The sequence below is a fragment of the Helicoverpa armigera genome, chromosome 11, assembly GCF_030705265.1.
Source record: "Helicoverpa armigera isolate CAAS_96S chromosome 11, ASM3070526v1, whole genome shotgun sequence".
Taxonomy (NCBI): domain Eukaryota; kingdom Metazoa; phylum Arthropoda; class Insecta; order Lepidoptera; family Noctuidae; genus Helicoverpa; species Helicoverpa armigera.
This window is the reverse complement of record NC_087130.1, coordinates 9,818,397-9,843,739: the sequence shown is the minus strand read 5'-3', so window position 1 is coordinate 9,843,739 and position 25,343 is coordinate 9,818,397. Positions and strand designations below refer to the sequence as shown.

General features: G+C 34.1%; 2 protein-coding genes across 2 annotated transcripts in view; one reads left to right on the top strand and one right to left on the bottom strand.

Annotated features, from left to right (window-relative positions):
• The window catches only part of LOC126056758 (uncharacterized), a 72,394-nt gene extending 55,978 nt beyond the window's left edge, over nt 1-16,416 (bottom strand). Inside the window, exon 1 of the mRNA XM_064036758.1 lies at nt 16,118-16,416. The gene's annotated coding sequence lies outside the window, so the exon portion shown is untranslated. The remainder of the gene's footprint in view (nt 1-16,117) is intronic.
• A 5,834-nt stretch (nt 16,417-22,250) lies between these two features.
• LOC110383358 (lipase member H) lies at nt 22,251-24,911 on the top strand. Its single transcript, XM_064036982.1, has 3 exons — nt 22,251-22,436; nt 23,547-23,844; nt 24,220-24,911. Exons 1-3 carry the CDS (start codon nt 22,334-22,336, stop codon nt 24,896-24,898), a joined length of 1,080 nt encoding a protein of 359 aa, XP_063893052.1. The 5' UTR covers nt 22,251-22,333; the 3' UTR covers nt 24,899-24,911.
• The last annotated feature ends 432 nt before the right edge of the window (nt 24,912-25,343 follow it).

Here is a 25,343-nt window from a genome sequence, read left to right as displayed (position 1 = left end):
AAATATATTGTTTGAATAGAAATAATTTTTACTCAAGATATTTAAATAATATTCAAGATCTTCAAAAAAGTGCGTGCAACGTTTAAAATCAATCGATATAATTATCAATTATTTATTTTGAATCAAGTCGTGAATTATATTTTGATTTGCTCTAAAATACCTGACTATGAAGTCTTTAATTAACTAATACCGACTATTATAAACGTAAAACTAGTTTTTCACGGATGCAGCGTATGCAAATTATGACAATTTAAGATAATAATCTCGAAGCATCCTGATTTACTTGTGATTAATCACGATTTTGAATATTATTAATTTTAGCTCAACTTTACCTTTTGTTTAGATAACTTGTTTTAGTAGTTTTGTTTGCTTTTAACCGTTTTCGGAAGAGTAGTTTTTGGATTTGGGTGAAGCTACGTTTTTTTAGGTATATTCGTTTTGGTCGAAAACTAAGACCTGAGATGATCCTTTTTTAGTAGAAATGGAGTCTTATCCGTTGTTATCCAAGTAGGTAAATGAAGGTTCATATAGGCTGCTAAAAAAGACATGGAAATTCTCTAGTGTAGCTCGTTTCTAACTTTTTGTGGTCTCCATAATCCTTAAGTATTGATTACGCGTATCGAAACTCATAAACCAATTTTATGGTAATTGAAATGGCCACATTCGCGTAGGTACTTACATATACTTGTATTTCGCGAGTTGTACCTACTTTATTAATCTACCAATAATAAGCATTTAAATGAATCACACAAAAGCATTCGAGATAAAAATATCTGAACGTGTCAAGAATTAATGTCAGCGGTCTGACATTTACTTGACATTCAATCCTGTTGGGAGTGGTCAGTGGTCAGATGTTTTTGTCAGCTTTTTAAGTAATTTTTAGCTCTTCGTTAATTAAAGCGGTGCGCTAAAAACATGCCTGCTTAATTGCGTGTTTTAGTTTGGGTTAAGAGGTAAGACGTGAGCGGGCAAGGGTTACAATTTTTAGACTGTGTTAATATTCTGCTGTGTTTTAAATAAATTATGTCGAACCAAAATCTACGAGAAGTAGAAGTTTTGAATTTCATCTTTGAAATTATTGAGAGTTCAGAGGATACTATTTTAAAATGATGTTTAGAAATAGAAATATGGGTATTTCATCTTATGCAAAACATGTGAGCAACAAATCCTCATTCGTATTCTTTGTCAAGTGAAAATACATACTGTCAAACAAATATGTATTTAGCTATTGCTAATCTAGGCAATAAAAATATCTCGCGGTTTGCAATATGAGGTACCCTTAGAAATTACTACTGTTTAATAAAATGACACGTCAATCCAATTTTCCCCACCTCTTCAGCCCAAAACAGACACCAAACAATAATAATCTTACATTAGCAAACAAGTTCTGTTAATGTATGCCGTTGTCTTCATCAGAACGAGTCCTGTAGGTCAGTATGTGTAGCTTTATGTCGAAAAACGTCCTTTGGAACCGGTTCGCTCACCTTAGAGTACCATGAAATGATGGGGCTAATGTTGCGAACTTCGGATTTTAGAAGGTTTAACAGCTTTTTTTTTGTTGAACTGGAATTTTGAATTCTATCAATTCGATTTCGATGAAGAAGATCTTCGTTAATATAATTAAATCTAGATTTGAAATACCTAAATTATAAAGATATTTATTGAGAAAAATAAGTTGGATTTTTAAGTACATTCAAATCGTATAAACGTGAGTGTGTTCTGGAATGTTTTTTTTTATATGCATTGGTATATTATGACTTTCCTGTATCATTTCCTGTATCATGTAGATTTTTAAATGAGTAAAAATTCTCAGACTGGTTTTCCCGTTCACAAAACTGACACGCAATGTGGCGTCATTCAGAATTAGAATCTTGATCCTGTGGGGTATGATGTCAGAAATACAGGCACGACGTTTTTGTGTAAGTATTCAAATGATGGAAAGTTTTAGATAGAGATATATAAAAACATTTTCTTTGTAGCCTGGTCGCTTCAACATAGCTTATAAAAACTATTTGTGTGTTGTACTTGATTTCGACCACAAGAGGCACTTCAACAATTATTTTTTTATCAACCAATCAAGATTAACAAAAACGAAATGACGTTAATCAATATGTAGGTATGACAGTCATTATAAAACTAAAAAAAGCTAGTCCAAACATGTTTATAATCTTAGCTTATAATAATTAAAGTTCTAAGAAAAAAGGTTTCTTTGAATAGTTTTTATTTGAGTTCGCTAATGAAAAAGGTTAAAGGTTTGTTGTCTGACAGTTTATTAATGGTGAAATAAGTTGATGAATAATTTAATACATCTTAGGTACCAACCCGCAAGCGCGGTGATACCGCTCAATCCTTCTCTGTGTGAGAGGAGGCCTGTGCCCAGCAGTGGGACGAAGAAAAAAGGGCGATGACGATTTTTGGGCAATTTGCACATGGTTAAACAGATACTTACATAGTTGTAGTACTCTGGGCACAATAGAACTTAGGACAAATTCCATTTTCAAAAGCTAGAACTAGCAACGGCCATTGACAAACTTCATTGTTATTTTATTATTTGAAAAAGATCGTTCAATATTTCTGAACATAGAACCATGTTGAAAAGATCGTTTACTTAATACGTACTACGTTTAATTAATATTGAATCAATAACATTTCTGTATAATTATATAAAATGCTATAATGTAAAATTAAAATACTATATTGAACAATACATTACTTTTAGTATCATTCATAGAAATACACGTGATCAAATTATATGGATATCGGAATTGAAATTAATTCTCATAACTTTATAGTACCAGGTAATAAACACGTGTGGTAGGTAAATGAAGATATATAATTGGTTGTGATAACTAGTAGGTACCTAGTAATATAAGCTGAAGAAGTAAAATCAATTTATAACTATTAGAATCCGTTTGAATGAACATGAAAAATATGATATCCTCCTAGCCTAGATTATCGGCTATGGCGGCTGTTCTCATAAAAGGAGACTAGCCAACTGTGCATTATAGTGCACAAGCATTTGCGCAGACACAGATGCACTCACTATTCCTCCTCTCTCATGGCCCGATGGGACGGCAATCCGATACGACCGGAGAGAGCTCAGATCAGACAAGGCTGACATTTACGTACTTCAGATTCGCCAAACTTTTTGTTCTCACAAAACATTCTACAAGTCACTATTAGGTTTCTAAATCACAGGTGTAAAAGAAAAAAGCATATTTCCGCAAAATAACAAATAATAATGTGACTAACTAGCTAACATGTGTAATGTGTATGAATAGTTGAAAAACTATGCCAAGGTGAGTGGAACCCATTCATTCATACACCCACATGACTGCCACTAACGATCCCTAATTAGTTATCGATTTTTTTACGTGATCGAGTTGAATAAAACTATAAATGTCAGGGAAATTAAGTACGTAAGTAGAGATTTAGATTTTATAATAGCACATTTTGTTAGGTAAGTTTACAGTTTACCCTGTTTTACTTAAGCCTAAGCAGATCTGATTGACATTTATTTTATCCCAAAGTTAAAATAATGATATTAAGCATTTAGCATATCGAAGTGGCCTTTTTTTGGGATCAAGTCTAATAAACTATAATTTTATTTTATGAAGTAGCTACTGTTACAATGATCACTCAATAAATCAACAACAAAATATATTTTTTACCCTGTTGTTTCTCTCCATTTGTTGAAAAACCAACTGGTAATTTTGCTTGAGTTAATGTAAAGACTAGACAAAAATGCGGCCAAATTGTCCTCAATAAGTTATCGCTTTTAGTATGAACACTTAAAAATAAATTAATTCAGTACACGCACAAGGTTAAAGCCGCAGTAGGTGTCTGTCAATATTTACATACAAACAAAACCATTGAAGGTTTCGTCCCATACAAGTTACATTACATACGAAAATATTCAGAAGATCCAGCTACATATGTAGACTATCAAAAATTTTATAACTAAAAAAAAGTTCACTGTAAGATTTTCAAAAATTTTTCTTGCTGAAAATGTATTCTGACATGAATAGATACTATGTATTTAAGGTTCACCTACTATATTATTCTGTTGATATTACTTATAAAGAAGTGAAAAAAAGTTGGATCTATTTCGGTATATTTGTTAATTTAACAAAAACTGAAGCAGTCGTCAGTGCCAGACGGTCTTATCCGTATATTTCAATACTGGTACAACAATCAGGTCAATGTTGTTCGGTGGTCGGGGGCCTACTCAGCTCCTTACAGGTTGGAGTGCGGCGTGAGGCAAGGGGGGTTGACCTCACCTAAGCTCTTCAACCTGTACGTTAATGAGTTGATAGAGACGCTCAGCAGCACGCATGTCGGTTGCCATGTTGGGGATGTGTGCTTGAATAATATCAGCTACGCTGACGACATGGTCCTGCTGAGCGCCTCTGTTTGTGGGTTGTCGAGGCTGATTGGCATTTGTGAAAAATATGCTAAGGAACATGGTTTGCTGTATAACGTCAGTAAAAGTGAGTGCATGGTCTTTCGGGCCAAGAGGTGTCCAGATTACTTAGCAGCAATTAAGCTCAATGGAGTCCTACTTAAGAAAGTTGATACTTTTAAATACCTGGGGCATATATTAACCTCTGACCTGAAAGACGGTGCAGATATTGAAAGGGAGCGTAGGGCGCTGTCTGTTCGTGCGAATATGATAGCCCGCAGATTTGCTCGGTGTACAAGGGACGTCAAAATAACCTTATTTAGAGCGTTTTGTACGTCCTTTTATACTGGCAGTCTGTGGGTGGATTATACGCAGAAGCAGTACAGCGCTCTACGTGTCCAATACAATAACGCATTTAGGGTGCTCTTGGGGCTGCCTCGCTTCTGTAGCGCGTCAGGGATGTTTGCCGAGGCGCGTGTTGATTGTTTCCACACTATAATGCGCAAAAGGTGCACGTCCCTGGTGCGCAGGGTGCGAGGCAGCCGCAATAGTATTCTGAGAGCTTTTTCTGACCGATTTGACTGTCAGTACGTGAACCATTGCTGTATGGTTCATCTGCTGAATAATGTAAAAATATTATTTTAATAAATGTGAGAAATTTAAATGTAATTATTGTAATGTAACTGTATGTATTGTGATGAATTATTATTGATTATTGATTTTTATTATGATAAGTTTAATTCATTCATTTGTATTGTTTGTAATTTATATGGGTGTAAAGGCCTGAAATAAATGATTTATTTATTTATTATTAACGTTAAATTCAACTTCTTGTACGGAAAATCTCTTCGTAAACTTTTTAATTTGCCTATTTACTGTACATATTTGCATATTTTCATTTTTCCTCGAATACTATCATGACTACTCAATGTTACTTAAAGTTTTAAGGTTTTCAAATCAACTTTATACACATAAACTTTACGCATAGTTTAACTTTTCAAGTTTATCCAAGTGGACCTTCTACAATATTTTGTTCTTTGTCACCTAATAAGTATGTCACCTTCGATCATCGCCTTCACAGTATGATATAATGCCAGTTGTCCGCAGAAATATGTGTTACGTAACATACTGATAGCTTTTATATCAGTTTAGTGGACTAGATAATACAAAATTACATATTAAAGCACTTAAGTATTTTAAGTTTTTGAAACCAGGGTTAGAATTTGAATATCTTTGTAGGTCACCATTATATTTAGAGTTTACTTTAGTTAAAATTGCGACATTCCTCAGCTTTGAAAGTTTAATGAGCTTAATATAGGTATACTTATGACGGACTTCAAGAACATTTGTAAGTTACATACATATGGTTACTAGAGTTTACAATTTTATATTTCTCGTATGAGATATAAGTAAAAATGTTATCTTTAGAAGGCAATTAATTGATTTAATAGATGTTAGATAGGTTATTAAAATCCGCACTTAACCTTCCTCATGAATCCCTAACCCAAACCCCAACTATTTACTATCGAAAAACAAGTGAAAATCACTTCAGCATTCTTTATTTATCGCGACAAAAAGATGCTATAGAGAACTTTGTTTTATTCACAATTTATATTAAAAGAGCCATTGCAAGACTTTACGAGCATATCAACTGAAACGTTTGAAGTTGTACCGTATTTCCTGTAGCATCACGTGAAAAATTCACGAAAACAATGCGTTACTGAAATGCTCATTATACCTCAATGATGCTAAAACAATAAACTGGACTATAAAGCTGGTTGTTTTGACGTAAAATCAAGCATGTTTTGCGCACTAAGAATTAGGGAAATGCATTTGTATTTTTTATTTATTTATTTAGGATCTCCAACAAAGGATGTACACATAACATGACATATGTAGTATAAAAAACAATGGGAATAGTGTCGGTGTACTCCTTCACTTATAGGAGACCACAGCATGCACAATATCACTAGCTAACTAATTTACAATATTACAGAAATATCTAAAAATAAAATACAGTTACAAACTAAACACTTATAAACAAAATATACATATACAAACAAGTATTTGGCCCATTTGTGTTGATAGACAGGGTGTATGAACTTTTGGAGTGATTCCAGGAAATTCTAGGGTGTTTCCATCATTTAGGCATGATGGTATTGACAAGTGAAATGTTTGGAATGCCTCTGTTCTGCAAACATTTTGGGCAGAGAGTCTACGACTTCCTATTATATTTCTAGCCTTTTCCCGAACTATGTTGGGGTCGGCTTTCAGTCAAACCGGACCAGCTGAGTGTTTTACATGGAGCGACTGCCTATCTGAGCTCTTCTTCAAGCCAGTTACCCGAGTAGCCAGATATCCTTGGTAAGACTGTCAAACTCTGGTTTCTAACTACTCGTAACGACCAAAGATCTTCAGCTATAGGCTATAGGTATCTACTAGTTAAAGAATTTTTGGATTCCATCCAGTAGTTCCGGAAATTCTTCACAGTTTTCAAATGTTTATTAGTTAAAAACGTCAGCTAAATTAGTATTTAGTTTGTTGACTTAACTTTGAACATCAGCGTGGGTCTTTACAGTTCACCATAAAAGAGAATTTTATAGTACAGTTGACGTCAAATGTTGGAATGCGCTATTTACTTCTACACATCTTTCATGAACTGTACCGAAAAATATTTACATGAAACATACCTACATAAACAAATATGCGGAATGAGACTTTATTGCTTATACTAAATAATGTTTTCGTCAAAAATGTTGTTTATGGAATATATTATTTTACCTGTTAATTTTTGATGTTCGTGTTTTTCATACCATTGTGGGAAGGTCGAGAAGGATAATGCAACACCTAAGGTTGAGTAGGATAAATACAACCTGTATATGTATTTTCGCATCATAAACGTAAAATGTTCAGACATTCCGTAAAAATATTATCAACAACTAAATAATAACAAAAACAGTACAAAATACTGAATAGTTTTAAAAGATTTTATATTTCCATTGATACTTATACAAATCAAATAATTTTATGATTTTACATATTTATTTACATAACTACGTGAGTTGAGAAATATGCAGTTTACTTGTTTCGAAGCTTTTGATGTTTTATTTTGAAGGAAATCGTTAATTAAACCGTGAAATTAGTTATGTTCGGTTTTTAGTGTTTGTTATATGCGCATAGGTAGGTAATCGGAACTCTCGTTATGGTGATTTACCTCATACCTAATATTTTAAAATATTTTCTTTTAATAGGGGTTCTTTACTGAGAACGTATGTATATCTATACTAATATTATAAAGAGGAAAACTTTGTTTGTTTGTTTGGTTGTAATGGATAAACTCAAAAACTACTGGACCGATTTTAAATATTCATTCACCATTAGAAAGCTATATTATCTGCGAGTAACATAGGCTACATTTTATCCCGGTGCGAGCAGTAGCTCCCACGGGACGCGGGTGAAACCGCGGGAAAACGGCTAGTCTTAAAAATAAGTAAGTAGATAAAGCATCAATTATATTTTTAATTAATAGTAATACCTATAATTGTCGTCACAGAACATAAAGCGAGTCGCTTCGTATTTTTAACAAATAACAACCCACCATTTTGAAAAAGAGAACTTAAAGCATTTTTGCCGTGACTAAGAAACTAAGAAATACCAAAAACCGGAAACCATAGTTTAAATAAATAAACGTTTACTTAAACAAAGCCTACACAGTCGTTTATACAGTATGATGTCACGAACAGCCTTCTAAATATAGAGATATATATCGTCATTGTGAATACATACTGTGTGTCGTGCTGTCTATCCTTATAAGGATTTGTGCATTCTTATACAGTGAATTAAGGATATATGTTAGTAGGTATACATATATGTATAGTGGAATAAATAAGTAAGATATTGAGATAAGGCGAGGCAGATGATGCTATAAAATAGATACATACTATATCTTAACTGACTTCCAAAAAAGAGTAGTTCGTCTATGCGTTTATCATACTGTCAGTTGACTTCGATCATATTTGAATTCATCATTTAATCAAATAACTTTCAGAGATTTTTGAGACAAATACAAATTTAAAAGGGATCCTCATATTGTTATTGTCCCTTCGCAAGGCAGCTTAAGAATAACTTAAAAAAATCGATGTGTTGGTTTTACATTACATGATAAACATAACGATAATGTAAGTATTAAGTTTATAATTCGTTTAGAAAGAAAAAGGACAACAAAACACTGAACTTGTCAGCACGTTTAGTTAACAGTCAACTAGGTATCAAATAACATAACAAACAAACGAATAAACATTAAAATCACAGTTTAGTAACATTAATAACAAACTAAGCGTTAATTCCGGACCCATAAACTATAAGTTATGGGCCATAACTCAGTAACTAGGGCACTATTTTGATGAAGGCTAATCAAGGATATAAAAACCGACCAAGTGCGAGTCCAACTCACACACGTAGGGTTCCGTACAAAAACATAAAAACGGTACACGTTTATAGTAGATATGAAAACCCCTTAAAATATTATTTTTTTACCACTTTTCTGTATTTGTTCTATTCTATTCTTGGTTAATGGCAAGTGATTCGTCGTCATAGCGGCAACAGGAATATGTCTTGTAAACAAAGTCAAAGTCAAAAGTTTTGACTTTATGAAACGTCACACTACTTGCACGTTTCCAAATCTTTGGTGTCATAGAAAAGAGCAGGTAAGAAACTCTATAAATAAGATACTCTTTTTTAAAAAGTTATCTGTTACTACATATCTTACTATCATGACTATTCAGGACATACCTCTTGAAGGGACAGATGGACAGCGAAATAATAATAGGGTCCCGTTTTACCCTTTGTGAACGGAACCCTAAAAAGGTTCATGTGCGAGTAATTCTGTAGGTAACTACAATTTTATTCCCACGGTCAAAGAGTTAGTATTTACAGTAAAGTGAACTTAACCTAAAAACGAGTTATGGCCCAGTGTAGCTAATATAACTGTGGGCTGTTGGTTTGCTTGCGATTTAGAGGAAATATAGGTGAAAAGTTTAGGTTGTAACAGAAGAGACGTGAGTAATTATTGTGTGAAAAGTTATTAAATCGCAATGAATATAATACATATTTCTTTAATAATTCAGACACCTTTTGTTACGGAAGCTTTCTGTCAAACTATTTGGTGATTGGAAGTTTATTTTGGAATTGAAGCATATTTTCGAGGTTTCTTTTTATTTTTTAAAAGAAAAAATGTTTACATTGCCACTACAACAAGCTTTTAAAGATTTATATTATCTTCTAACCTACCGAATTATAACAAAGAAAAAAATGTCGACTTGGCTATTTATAATTATGTATACCTACAGCTGTCTATTGGAGTGTGTATCTCCCAGAATCATAATTACACTCAAGTGCAAAAAAAACTGGTCAACCAACTTTGAACATTAAAATTAACAATAATAAAACTAAGTCTTTTGCCAAGTGAAAAAGCATGTAACAGATAATTTTGATTAGCATTTATCCTAGAGAACAGTCTGCTTGCGCCGCTCGCTTCGTAGTTCGATCGTAAGCTAAGAATTAACATTGCTAGTGAAATCAGATATTAACGAATTAGTGCACGATCTGATAGCCGTGGGTTGGCTTTTTAATATTTATTTAAGTAGGTTCTGCTAGGTTCAAAATTAAGAAAAAATATGCAAAATGTAAAAGATATTTTGACTTTTGAGGATCCTGCACAATGTCTGGCTTATTTGGGCTAATAACTAGTTAAGTTTGTAAAAATGACAAAAAAATAATAATATTTGTCCAATAAACCTTAAGACTAAAATAAAGACGTGTCATATATTTTATGAGAACGTTTTAGTAAAGTCTGTACGTAACCTACTTAATCTGAAAATAACTCATTTATTTGATAATCCTTCTCAGTTAAATCAGATGACCTATTTAGATTAAACTTTGTATACTGTAAGACTTTGTTTAATACTCAAAACTATAGGCGTAGTTTAAGATTTATACTAGTTTTGCAGATACATTATATGAACGCAAAAGTTTGCATGTATAGTTTGGAAGTTTGTTCCTCTTTCACGCAAAAACTACTGAATGGATTCTAATGAAACTTGACAGTAATTAGCGCATATATCAAAAAACATATAGCCAACTTTTTATCCTTGTGCAGGAAGTAGTTCCCTCAGGAAACGGGTAAAACAGCAAGTGACGCTAGTATCTTAATACTTCAGGACCAGTTTGTTGCAAAGGAAGGAAATCTCACATCAACTGCTATTAAATAGATATTATTCGAAGGAAAATTATCAATAATTTCATGAACACAGTAAAGCTTTTACTGACTAATAATAAAACTATAAACAAGCTTATAATTTACGATTTATTTATATGAAGATGCGTTTATGCGTACATGGCGGTGCTAACACCGCCATGTTTGTTATCTGTTTCGCAGAAGAACACGAAAACAGTTTAGTGAGTAATTAAAATATTTTTGTTTTGTATGTTTCAAAATGCAAATGTTCCAAAATGCTGGAGGATTATACTTAACTATAAAAGAAAATATAAAAGAACTACATATATGGTACCTATATCATCCTTCAAAAAAAAAGCTTTAAAACTTCCTGAATCACGTATCCATATTTTGTATTATTTTGTTTCCGGAAATCTTAAGTAGGTACTTAAAGTTGCCTTTCTTTATTTACTTCATTAAAATCTTTTGAAGGAAACCGCAAAAAAAATTGACTTACTTACTTTTACACGTGAATGTGTAATAATAATTAACTTTCGTTACTGACCGTACGTAACAGTACAATTTACAATTAAAACAGTCTTTTTTTCTCACGGTTTTTTAGTCTAATGAAACTTTTTTATTTCATACAAATCCCACACTCAAGTATTGTTGGACAGGAAACGCATAATATCTCCTTAAACGTTTTTAATGTTGGCTGTTGACAACCTACTGGCGAGAAAACACTATGACGGAAGTTGTGAAAAGGTCCACTTTGTTCTTAAAAAAAATATAGATAGTAATTTAAAGCCTATGTCCGTTCAGCAATGGAGCACTTTATACAGAACTAGCCTTTCCTGTGTTTCACTCTCGTCCCGTGCCATAAAAAGCAAAATGAAGTCTTCATTAGAATGTAATAAAGAGGATACGTTTTTCTAGGTTTCTACCCTAAAGCCTCCCAAACCATCGATACAATTTGAAAAATTCTTTTACAGTTGGAAAGTTACACTCTTCCCCAGTAACATAGGGTATATTTTTATTCCGCTATGGGCAGTTCTTCCCACTGAAAGCGGGTGAAACCGAGGAAAAGCGGCTAGTAATTCATATACCCTTACATTTTTTTAAAAAGCTAGGCCTTAGAAATGCCCGTTATTAGATCAGTGGGTGCACAACACAATCTTCACCTTCTGCCAATAATCCTGTATGGTGGTGTAAAAGGTCACCAGCTGCAATCAGCCTTCCTACCCACCCACGCATAACCATACATATGTTATGTCAGTATTTAAATAAAGAGGTTTTGCTGCTGGCTGATGACGTCATTTGTCATCTCTTGCTTCCAATACCTGCTTCGTTAAGTTGGTTAGTACCGGCTGTTTCTTACTAGATATAGGACATTTATGGATTTCATTTCAGATTTCAATAACCGATCTATTAGTTTTTTTATGATTGTAGGTTGTATTTTGACATTATGACTTTCAATCTCTAATTGAAAAACCAGGAATGATTTGGTTATTGTAATCCTTAGTAAGTAAAGAACATAACATACGTTTGTATATGAATATGAGTTTAAAAGCAGTCTCAAGATTATTGTATCTGCAATCTTCATAGCTTCTTAAAAACGGAAACACTCATAAACGTACCTGCGCATTTTTGTAGAAAAGCGTAACAGACAATTTGTTTTACGCTCTCAACGAGTTAAAGTGGTTAAAATACACAAATAAACCGTAAATTAACCGTATCAATAGCTCGCTTTAACTTTTACGTGTTTATTTAAGATGCAAATGGCAAGTAATATCTTACGTATGGCCCATACGGTGATCTCACAGTTACATCACACTTTCGCTAACCGTACCGGTTTTCGTCCGATTTCTTTGCGATTGGCAAATTACGAAATTTACGCCTCCAATGTGAGTCGGTTTATTGTGACTTTTTTTTTATTTTTATGTTGGGTCGTTTTTTTGGCAATGCAGTGTATTTTTGCTGATGTCATTTTTATTACTGTCGGTGGATTTTTGAGTTTTGTTTTTTTTAGAGGTTTACTTGGATTTTGGCAAAGAATGTATAGTATCATGATGATTTTTTCGTTTTTATAAAAAATCACCAGACCCAGACTCTTGATCAGGCAGTTTACATAACTTGTAGTAAGTTTTTTTCAACAGTAATTACATAACATACAGGACAGAATATTTTAAGTCATTGTTTTTTTGTATTTTTCATTTCCGAATTCTACATATTATTATTTCAAATCGGGCCTGAAGTTTCTGAGATTAGCTTGGTCAAGCAAACAAACAACTTGCTTCATAAAATTAGTTTAACCACCGCGTATAATCATCGGCAAGGATATTGAGCCCTGACCTTCACCTGCGCAGAAGTGATTTATTGGTTTATTGCCTTAAGTGTTCAGTGCGCAAAGCGATCCCCACTCTTCCGCCGAGAGCTCATTATCCGTGCCGATAACTATAAGTCAACGTAACTAACAAGACTACTACTGGGAAGCATCTAACAACAAATTCAAACTCCGAAACAGAAGCCATATTCTAAAAAAAAGAAACAATCCAAATTCAAAATAACACCACAAACAATAATCACTACAGAATAGAGTAGTTCCTACGAGCGGTTACCGTTGTCCGGTACGGAACGTTCCGGGTCGGTGCGCAGACCATCTGGCTGTCTTCACGACACCTGTTCTTTTTGTCGCTGTTATTTTATCATATCTGTTGTAAATATTAGTTTGGAACAGTACAGGAATATCTATAGATGAGCAAAATACTGTTCATCGTATCTAAGGAAAAAGTCGCGATAACCTTTTACGATATGTATAAGGTATTTACAGCTGTAGGTAGTCTTTTGCTATTTTAGAGATGGTCTAGTCTTAATTGGTTGAAATCTGAGTAGGTATACCTGCAGAATTCGCATAAAGATGTGATGAGATTGAAAAGTTCTGACTTTCAAAGACCTAAATGTGATTTTTAGACCTTACAAAAATGTAACTAGGGCTAGAACAAGTGTGTAGCTTAAGCCGTTCTTTTCCTATAATTTATTTTATGTTACCAATTACAGACAAAAATTTCGTGTTAGTTCTCTCTGAAAAAGATGATATAGCTATGTCGATTGAATGAGCATACTTTCTTTTGATCTAAGGCCATCCTGTGACAGTAGCCATAATGTCAGTAGGTATATCATTGGAATTTGCTACCACGATTCTGATGATAAAGATACGATTAAAATTACAAGTTTCTCCTCATCCTACCTCGAGAAAGGCGTAAGGCCTTGACTTCATTACAGAATGAATCATACGAACAAACATACATACCTACATAGTACAATAAAGAGTGTACTAACAATACATAGAGATGACGTTAAGGCTAACTTTTTTGATGTATGAAGGACGACAGGTCTATAATTATTGTAGGTCTATAGCTTAAGGCTGCAACTGGATAGTTTACATTTAGGATAAAAGAATGTGGGTTCTTAAAATGCTTTTAAGTAGTTTTGTACATTTTTGGGAACTTTATACTTATTTCGGGACGATTTTAGTTTATGATTGACGATTGTTTTCAAGTTTGGCAATATACCTAATTAGTTTGAGTGTAAATTAGCGACGTGATGTGTTTTGGAAACGGCGGTTCTAGAATTTAACCATACATATTTATAACTTATGTAATGTGAATTTTGATTTATTTATTTGTTTGTAAAAATTATGCGGTAAGTATTACATATTAAAAAAAGAAATCGAGAAAACGGTCATTAAAATAAATGAATGTTATGAATAAATAAATACGTTTTTCCTATAATCTCAGACAAGTAAATAATAATAAGCAGAAAGGCTACCAGTTGGTAGTATAAGAAGATATTTAAAATCATTGGTCGTTTATATTACCAAAAAGGTCATCATACACATTGACTACTAATTGTCTCGTGTCTAGTCTATTTTATTTGCATTTTATATTTTGTATAAACATAATCTGTACTATAAATTTGTTTGTTTGCCTCTAAACTAAAGGCTACAAAAAAACTGAAACTTTTACGAAATTATTTAATCAAAAAATTCTATAACAGGTATTATATAGAGGATTAATTTTTTGAATTTCCTCCGAAACTACGAAACCAATTTAAAAATTCTTTCAATGTTGGAAAGGTACCCTGGGAAACGGGTAAAACCGCGAGCAAATAGCTAGTGGTAGTGTTTTATATTTTTATGCTTATATTAGCGTTATGGCTTCATTATTATTCTATCTTTTGCCATACCTGTTTAATATTCTGAAGAGCGACATTAGAAGATTTATATACATACATAATATAGCTTTTTTCAATGGTTTTACTCGGAGTCTGGTAAAATTTGGTTAAGTAAAACCCGGATTTTAAGAAATTTCTGTGTTCGAGATTATCTGGCTCTAGGTACCTAAATTGAATTTAACTAATAACCGTCGTACCACAAAATCGTTTAAACGTCTGTTGAACACTTGTCTAAAAAAAGTCAGATTATGACGTTGAAATAAGTTCCATTTTGCAGTCAGTTTTTTTAGACAAGTGTTCAATAGATGTTTAACTTTTGTAGTAAGGTTGTTATGGTTCACTAAGATAGAGTCAAGTGAGAAGAGTAGGTACGGACAAACAGACATAATAAAATTAATGTAGAAAAAAATAAAATTTTAGTAAAGATTAAATTAGACCGGATTTTAATGCAAAAAACAAATGCATGATGCAAGTTAGTTTCAACATACCTAAGTTTGTAATACTGAATCATAAACTAGATCCTAAGGCCATTGACGCTAAAGTTTCATAATTATTGACAACCCAATGCGAGCGTGCAAATATGATACTTGATAGGCATGGAAACGTGCATCAAGTATCGAATTTTAGCGTACAGGTGCATGTGACAATTATTATGAAAGTTTATGAGCTTAGAGGAGCATTCAATTGTTTATAATTTTTTCAGATTTTTAACCTCAAGATAGGAAAGTTCAATAAAGAAATCATTCAATTTGAAAGAGTATAGGATTATCTAAATATCTATTTATCTGCTGTCATAGACCATACCTACTCATAATGTGCAGTCATAAGAAAATAATTAAGTTTTTACAAAAACAAAGCGATAAAGATATTGTTCAAATATTTCAGTTTAGAACAATATTTTGAACACGGACCATGACCCGAATGTTTTAATGAGTTCATATTAAAAGAACATCAAACAACTTTGAATCAAAATTAACATCTCACATGATCGTAAGTCGTAAACAGAGTAATAATAACGACGAAACATAGTTATTTCAACAATTTACAACCACGCATAAAGTTTAAAACGATCATTTTGTTACACATTAACTAAGGCATGCCAATAATACGCAAAACTTTAGCAATATCCACGAAAACACGAAACCTGTATCGATAAAAATTGTGAAAGAATCGACTTAAAATAAATCGATTACATTATCGTATAGTATCGTTACAAAACACGAGAGTATTGAAAACAAAAGGAACGTTTCGGAAATCAATAGGCTCACCTTGATAATCCGTTTATTTTGACAGCTGGTGCACGTCAACAAAGAAAACAATAGTTTGCACTTGTCCACTTCTAGTACTTACTAACTCTATGAAAAAAAAACAACCCTACACAAATAGGCACGTCACTACAGCATTTTGAACACAACATTCGAACTGAACAATTTTGAATTTCGATTTTGGAACACTGTTCACTTTTCGTTTGTTTCGTTGTTAAAATTTAAGTTTGGAACGCGTCGCGGCATGCGCCCGCGTCGTCGTTGTACACAACACTGAGTTCGCGTAGCCGCCATTTTCTCGGCAAATGGTGGGAGAAGGCACCGAAATAGGAAATAAATGGAAAAAGAAGGCTGTATGGGTAGGTTGGCGTGCGCTACTCATTTAGAAAAAAAAAACAGGATGTTTAACCTTACTGATGTGCAGAAAATTGAGACGCCACCTTTAAAGTATATTTTTTAATACAAGACGATATCCATGGTAAGACTGACAGACTTTCTGGCTTCTGATTAGTCGCAGCAGCTGCAGAAAATGTACAAATGACAGCTTTGTCAGACTCAAAGCATATATACATAGATTATAGCTGTTTCCTGTGAAAATTATTTACGCACCTTACGTAATAATTTTCCAAATTGGCTGACTAGATCCAGAGATATTCACAACGTCACAAACTTTACTTCTTTTGTTTAGATAAATGGTCACATCCACAACACAACCTTGATCAACGAATCTATGCGGCTGCTAAGTGGTAATCCTAATTATACTGTCACGTGAAAGAATGCACCTACGGGATAAGTATTATTTTGACGATTCTATATTACTCACGCAGACGAAGTTGCGGGCAACAGCTAGTTTTTTAATAAAACTTAAAGGATGGGAGGCTTTTATTCTAGAAGTTCGTTTTGCCACTGTCTTCGTTACCGTATTCTTAAGATGCTGGATTTTTCTGTGTCTAAATAAAAGAATATATCACAAACCTAAGCCTTAAAAAACGCATAGTCCTTTTTAAAACTCCCTGATTTTCAGTAAATCACTTCCCCACACATTGTCAAAAAGTAGCCATTTGTTATTTCTGATAACCTATACTTCCTAACTGCCTTTTATTTCATCAAAATGTTTTGTTGTGAAAGAGTAAAGCAGAACCACATCCTTCCTAGCAATCTTTCGCTTTATAATATTAGTAAGGATGTCTTCCTCCAGGATCGTCGAAGGTCACAATCAAGCTAATCTGCCGGTGCGTTATTTTAATTAATTTTCGCATTAATGTTCGATAACATGTTTTGTTCAAAGGTGGAAAGGCCACGCGGCCTTGAAGTAATTCCAATTAACCAGACGCAAGATGCCTTAATACTGAATACCGATTATTTCCTTAATAATTTATAGAAAACTAGCGGTTCTCCGCGGTTTTACCTGCTTCACGAGGGATCTACTTCCTGAACCTGGGTAAAAAGTAGCATAAAAAGTTCCATTAAAATATATTTAGTAGTTTTTGCAGCAAGATTAAGAAACTTTTATTGTAACTTTGGCATTTTAAAATATTAGTGTAATGATATCCATTAAACCCATCATTGGTTCAGTGGGCTTCTAGAACATAGTAAAAGAGTACCTGTAATGTAATTTTATTTTGAAATGACAGTTCAGACGATGCATACAAGTTTCCAAGAATGTGTTCAAGTATCAAAAGTCGTGGTCTCCTAATGGGTAAAGAACCAACCTCTCGAGTATGAGGCTGTGGGTTCGATTCCATTCAGGGAAGTACCAATGCAGCTTTTCTAAGTTTGTATACTGTACTGTTCAAATATATCTTGAACACCAATGGCTGATAAAAAGGTGAAGGAAAACATCTTGAGGAAACCTGGATTATTTAGTCTGAAATCACCAACCCGCATTGAGCAAGCGTAGTGATAAATGCTCAATCCTTCTCCGTGTGAGAGGAGGCCGCAGCCCAGCAGTGGGACGATCAAAAGGCTGTAACAGTTACAACAGTATACAAGTGAGAACCCCTTTGTCGCGTAGCTTGTATTTTTGGCACAGGACCGACCGAGCTACTACGAGTCTTTTTGTAGTAAAGAGTGGTCTTAGAATGTAGCTTTTCTACCTAGAAAGAAACATACTCTTTGCAAGATTAACAATAAAATTGTACAGTATAAGAAAAGCAATGTCATTAAGGTCATCTTGGTAAGCATTAAATATAATTATCAGGTAAAATATAACCGCAATGGATTTGTCATTATGGTTTTGTTCACCTACCTACCTATAAAGAATGTCAGTAAAGTACAGTCGGCGACAAGGTGAAAGATTAGAAGTTATGATTGTAAGTAATAAGTAGTCCTAAGAGCACGTTTTGCTATAATTTTCTATGTACTTATTCAAATAAAAATACATTCCTGCGACTACGATTGGATTAACTTTCGGTGGGTTCGTGCATTTCAGCATTAAAATTCCTTCTCCTCAGTCTGACAAATAGGTACAATGCTGAAAATCGCGAAATACAGTACGGTACTGCCAAGCGTGATTTAATCGCGCACAAACATACATTATACTTACAGGTCAAACCGAGAATCATCTTTTTTAAGTCGATTAAATAATACCATAATTTTTACGCTGACTGTACGTTACTGAATGACATCTCTTTTATAAGTAGGTTCACTTTATTCACGATACTAATAGCATTTTATTGTGGTGAAAGTATTTTTTACCCCGTTTTAAGTTTATCAACTATTTTTCATTCGGTATAATAAGGTTTCAGGAGAGAAAGTTGTACTCTTAAAACTCTTAAAACTTCTCGAACCAAGAAGAATAAAACAATAATAGAATAAAGAAGAATAAAATAAGAATAGAATACAGAATATTTAAACCGCCATTAAAGGAGCTCAGACCTAAGTTGACCTAAGTTGGTACTTTGTATTAGCATCAAATATGAATAGGTACTATATTCTACCTGCAGTTCCACCCACTTCCCCAGAAAACAGCTTTCTGACCCCGGATAAACAATCATTATTGCTTTTACAGAACTTCCAGGTCAGGCAAGTACCACTTTTATATGGCAAGTTAAACTGTAGGTTCCGGCTGTCATTGAACGTCCCTGGCAGTCGTTACGGGTAGTCAGGTCCCTTATGTGGAGGCAAAACTGAGAGAAAAAGTTAGCATAACTTATTAATAGAAAACAACAAACTCAAATTCGAAAGCTTCAAGATCTAAAACCTTGAACTTTTGCAAGAAACGGTAAGTTGTCGATCGTTTGCGCGATAACATTCACTTACACGTTCCAGTTTTGCACTATCTCTGGTATCATAATCCTATTATTATTTAGGTATAATGGTTATAAGAGCTACTGCTGAGTAAGAAATAATACTAGCTTCTACCCGAGGTTTCTCTCGAAATGCTTAATGCAACTTCCATCATTTGGTTCCTAGCAAAATATTTTGAGCATCATATTATACGCAGAAAATTTCCATAAAATCGTAAGGCGTATAGCAATTTTTAAAACAAATATTTGTGTCAGAACACAACCAAGGAAACGATGGATGGATTGTGTGAAAATTAACATGGCTAGAAAGAATGTTGCTTGTAAGATGACGGCCGATAGAAGAATATGGAAGAAGAAAACATGCTGCGACGACTTTAAATGAAATTGGGATAAGGACAGGAGGATGATGATGATGCATATCAATATAAAGAAGTAGGCAGACATATTATTTGAGACCGTTTTTTTTAGGGTTAATGTATGCTAATGTACAGTAAACTTTATCTTTTTCATTGATTTTGTAGGTTAAAATCATCAATCAGTAGCAATGAACTGAACCAAAAATGCTACTACTGCATCCAATGCGGGTTGTCATTTGCAATACGGGATATTTTCATAGAGGAAAATATTCAGGGATGGCCCGTGATAAATTAACATAGGTAAAGAAGATAAAGATTTAGGAAGTTTGAAAGATCATGGGCGCCTTCTGTCAAACAGTGACATAGAATCAAGGAGGAAGAAAAGATAGCGGAGATGCCATAAGGAAGGTAGGTAAAGCGCCTTCTTGTAGGTCAAGCACCGTATGTTACGCGTGATCAGTTACTTTCGGGTTCCTTGTCAAATAAAAACCAATCTGTTAAAGATTGGTCTTGATTGATTGGTAATTTTTCGGAAAAGCCCATGGGACGCAGGCAAAACCGCTTTAGTAATTATTATGTTTCAACCCTGTTAAATATGACTTGAACATTTACATAACGCCATGTACATTATGTCAGTTGAAAGTTATCTTAGTAGTCGTATTATACAGCTGACAGATGCTGGTTTTACAAAATTAAAGGAAAAATAGTTATAATCATGGTTTTAGTGAAATTGATTAATGTTTTGTTACTTATGTTATTTGTTCAATCTATCAGTGCTGGTGAATTTGAAGATATTGATGATTGTAAGTATTTAAGAAATGATTTATTTAACTAGATGTTTCTCGTAGTTTTGCTCAAATAGAGACTGTTGATTTTCTATTGTCTTATAATTCATCATCATCATCAGCCTTTTTATCGTCCCACTTGGCGCAGGCATCCTCTTACACCACGCTTGCTCAATGCAGATGGTGATTTCATACTACATAGTCCAGGTTTCCTCGAAATGTTTGCCTTCATCTTTAATCAGTCATTGGTTTCGAAGTTCATACACACTTATAAAGGTTGTTTTGGAATCGAAGCCACACCCATAGTATCTACTTGAGAGGGTGGATTTACCCACTAGGACTCCATGACTTGCCGGCAAACAAAACAGGAAGAAGCTAGCATTCATTAAGTATAATAAAACCTCGTGATCATCGAATATGATGACTGTCAATGACCATCATCAATGACAACCAATGCTCCAAATTGTGTTCACTAAGTCACTTTAAATTATACAATAATTTACTTTTTTACGTCACATACCTGCAAAAACATAGTTTGATTCGAAGTAAGTATATTTTAATAACTATATTTTAGTTAAGTACTACCCGTTTCCCGTGGTTTCATCCGTGGGCCGAGCGCACTATTTTCCGTATCCGTGTAAATATTCTTTCTCGTATTCAAGACTACCCTGTGTTTCGGATGGCATGTTAAACTGTAGGTCCCGGCTGTCATTGAACATCCTTGGCAGTCGTTACGGGTAGTCAGAAGCCAGTAAGTCTGACACCAGTCTATCCATCCAAGGGGTATCGGGTTGCTCGGGTAACTGGATTGAGGAGGTCAGATAGGCAGTCGCTTCTTGTAAAGCACTGGTACTCAGCTGAATCCGGTTAGACTGGAAGCCGACCCCAACATGATTGGCAAAAGGCTCGGAGGATGATGATGATGATGATGTATTCAAGACTATCCTGGTTCAATAATTTTTACGAGACTGTGCGACAGACAGATAGTTATTTTGATTAAAAAAAAAAATAGGATTTAAAAAGAGCAGGATAAGACGACCTTTCAAGTCAGCAGTATTAAAAATAATACAGCATAACTACCTGTACAACGACAACTAAACAACAGAAGTTATTAATATCTCCGAGTAAACAAGTGTTCATTAAATGGTCATACGCTATGCAAGTTATTAAATTGTATTTTGGTAAATAATACCTTCCTGCCTACCTATAGTACGACGACTTTAAAAACGACCTCTGTTCCATTTGATCAAAAGACAAACGAATATCTAAATAAATGAAATTGAAATTCCAAATACTTACGCACACTGCACTCTAAAGAGTAGGCCGATAGTTGAGCCGATGGTTTTCAAAAATGTTCTTTAAAGAAAATCCTGATTCCAATCAGTTTTCAGTCGGTCTGATACCCGTTACTTAAATACATGATCTTTGTTATGTGCGTACTGCCATTCATCTTCATACTGATTTCTGAGTTCAAACTAACTAACGGCCGGCTAAAAGTTTTCAGTGTGCGGTACTCTAAAAGAATGACGCCCTGAAACAAAATAGTAGAATAATCTATGAATATTATCGTCTTATCAGGACATATTCATCTCTATAATTGTTATGTTAGTGCACAACAAAACTATACACTATTGTATCACAACAAAAAAACCTAAAGATATAATTTATCAAGAACAAGGTGACTTTATCAGCGTTTTAACTGGACTTGTACAGTCATACAAAATGTATTTTTCATCCTTCTGTTGACAATGAGCACTTGGTAACCGACTTTACACGTTTCGCGACGTTTTTTCCCAAAAATATTCGGAAAAATATATTTTTTTGTTTATTATGTACCGTGTTTGTTTGTTTGTGATGGTGCTTGTTTGTGAGTCTGTTTGTATGTATAGTTCTAAAGCTTTGGAGGGATATCCTGCGGGATATCTGGCTGATTGTAAGTAGCTAGATAAGTTATTTTTTGTTTGATCGTTGAAAATACTAACCGATGAGTTAGGTATTTATTTACATATATAGTTTATTTATGGAAGTACCTATGTACTGAAAGTTTTTAAATTCTAAAATTAGATTTTTATCAGAATGTCGAATTAATTATTTTTAGCCTCCGTAAAGTTAAATAAATACTCGGTCTATAACGTTAAATCACGTTTTTAATCTATTCTTAATCTTCATTTAATAATTCGGTGTTACGAACCTGATAATTATTCAATGCAGTATATTATCATATTTAATGGCGCAAAAACCAGTAGTCCTCAAAACTGTAACATTCAAGATTATCCTCATTCTTATCCTTAGCTTACAAATGTGCACATTGCTACATTGCTACTTTAGGTTTTCTTAATAAAGAGTTTTCATCATCATAGGTTGTAACCTGGAAATAGTCATAGTATTCGGGCTATCAATGATTTTGCAAAAATAATTAGAGTAAGTATTTCTTTATAGATTGGAGTTATTTTCTCTCAAAAATCAGTTTCAATCGGTCGAATATTTTTATGAATGTTGATTCTCAATCAATCAAAGTTTGTGGGATTTACATGGATATTTTGACATGGTTGATTTAAGTAAACCCTTCAATGCAGTATTCGTCACCTTTCTTCCAAGCAAGGTGTGTTCTGTTTACGATAGCCACCTCAAAATGACGTGTAGGAACATTATTTGTTTTGAACACAAAAGAAAATTAATATTTGTTGTTTGATAAACTTTCAAGGATCGGAATTTTTACTGAAGGAGTTACAAGGTTTTGTTGGTCAACAGTGCGATTTTTGGATGTATAGAACACTTTTTTTATTAAAATACCACATCGTATGGACCAAAAGGAATCTATAGTTTGTGTAATAAAAAATCTTGATGCCATAGAATGCAAACTTTTAGTCGGACGATAGTTCGATCGGACTCCTAATTAGTATGGCGAGGACATGTAGGGGAATGGGCACTCCTTTAGAATCTACACTATCTCTGAATAAAAAATACTATATTTTATCCAGTTTCTCGGGCTAGCTTATGTAAATAGCTAGTTTTGTACTAAAATAAACTCTATCTTTCCCAGGTCCCGGAACAACAACGCCCCAACCCATACCACTCTCAGACCTAAAATACCTGACAATATCAGTGCAGACAAAAGGGAACATCTTATGGCCGAAACCCAAGTACAATTACTATCAAATGAAGGAGCTAGCCAAAGACCCCCATATCGACTTTAAGAAGAAAACTGTCATGTACGTGGGGGGGTTTCTTGATCATCCTCAGTTGCCTTTTGCTATGACAGCTGGAGCGGTTTATAAGAGGATGGGGTATAATGTTTTCTTGTTGGATACTAATAGGTTTACGACTGTTGCTTATCCCGTGTAAGTAATTGATATATTCTGTTTTTTATTATTTTTTATATAGAGGTCTATATCTAGAATATAAAGAAGCCTATCTCCGCCTCCAGAGACCACCTAACTTCAATTTTTCCCAAACGGTTCAGTCGCTCGAGCTTGAAAACATTACAAAGAAACATAAGTTTAGGTTCTTTCACATTTGAAATATTAAGTAAGATGAGACTAAATTACTAACAATTGATATTACAATTCACTGTTGTTATTTACTTATAGAGCTAATGGTTTTAGGAGGTACATAGTTACATACAGTATGTATTGAGATCTCGTCAAATCTTATCATCGTGTGAAACAAGATTCATGACAGGTTCCTGCCGTTAACCGATTTTTTCTCTATTTCAGAGCTGCAAGCAATATGCGGACCATAGGAAAACACGTCGCCGAAATGCTTGCCACCCTCAACAAATATGGGTTAAACCCTCAATATTTAGAACTCGTTGGTCTCAGCCTAGGAGCCCACACCATAAGCTTCATAGCCAAAAACTACAGACTCCAAACGGGCATGAATATTTCTAGGTTAACAGGCTTAGACCCCTCTGGTCCATGTTTCAGAAATTTAGGACCAGAGGACCGGTTGGACCAGACTGATGCTGACTTTGTTGATGTGGTCGAAACTAATATTGACGGGTACGGAATGGCGGCACCCGTCGGCCATGTTAATTTTTACGTCAATGGCGGGGAATTTCAACCGGGAGATTTCTTTTGGGTTCCTTGTGAAGTTATTTGCAGCCATATAAGGTCTTTTACTATTTGGATAGCGGCTTTAATGAACCCTAACAGTTTTATAGCCATGAAATGTGATTCCGTTCAAGAGGCGAGAGACAAAGATTGTTACGATAAGAATCCTGTTGTAACGAACCTTTTGGGACCAAATACTGATAGGAATGTACAGGGAATATTTTATCTGGCTACTCAAAATAATTTTCCCTATTTCTTGGGCTTGAAAGGTTTGGAAAAGGACTATGAATTCTTTGACTCGAAACTGAATTTGTACAAAAAGACGAGCTGGTCCTTTTTTTGAAGACCGCGCTGGTTCACGGAATAAATAAATAAAAAAAACTTTATTTCTAAAACCTTTCTTTATTTAAATAGTATAAATTATTTATTCTCTTACCAATGAAGGTGAAAAGTTATAAAATCTGAAGGTGCCTAAAACCGAACTTTACATTCTTACTAGCGCCATCTGTAGCAATCATATTGTATTTTCAGCGGTGACTTTACCTTTGATTGCTCGCCCTCGTACCATGACGTTTGGAAGCACCAATGAAAACGTTGCATATCACGTGATGCGTATGGTTCAACTGAATGCTGATAGATGTCGTTTTACTTTACTTGAGTTGTGTTTTCAATAGATGGCGGTGTCAGCGCTTTGGTTGACCAGGACATCTTTGAGTAGGTAGCTTTGGTATTTACTTTTATCCAGTGGAAAAGCATGTATGTATAGAGCTTGAACATTTACCATATAA

Bases quoted from the DNA above. Each gene is read 5' to 3' on its own strand.
- LOC110383358 (XM_064036982.1), top strand. From the start codon at position 22,334: ATGTACCGTGTTTGTTTGTTTGTGATGGTGCTTGTTTGTGAGTCTGTT. The intron at 22,437-23,546 runs GTAAGTAGCTAG...TATCTTTCCCAG, and splicing joins TGCGGGATATCTGGCTGATT to GTCCCGGAACAACAACGCCC. The intron at 23,845-24,219 runs GTAAGTAATTGA...TCTCTATTTCAG, and splicing joins ACGACTGTTGCTTATCCCGT to AGCTGCAAGCAATATGCGGA.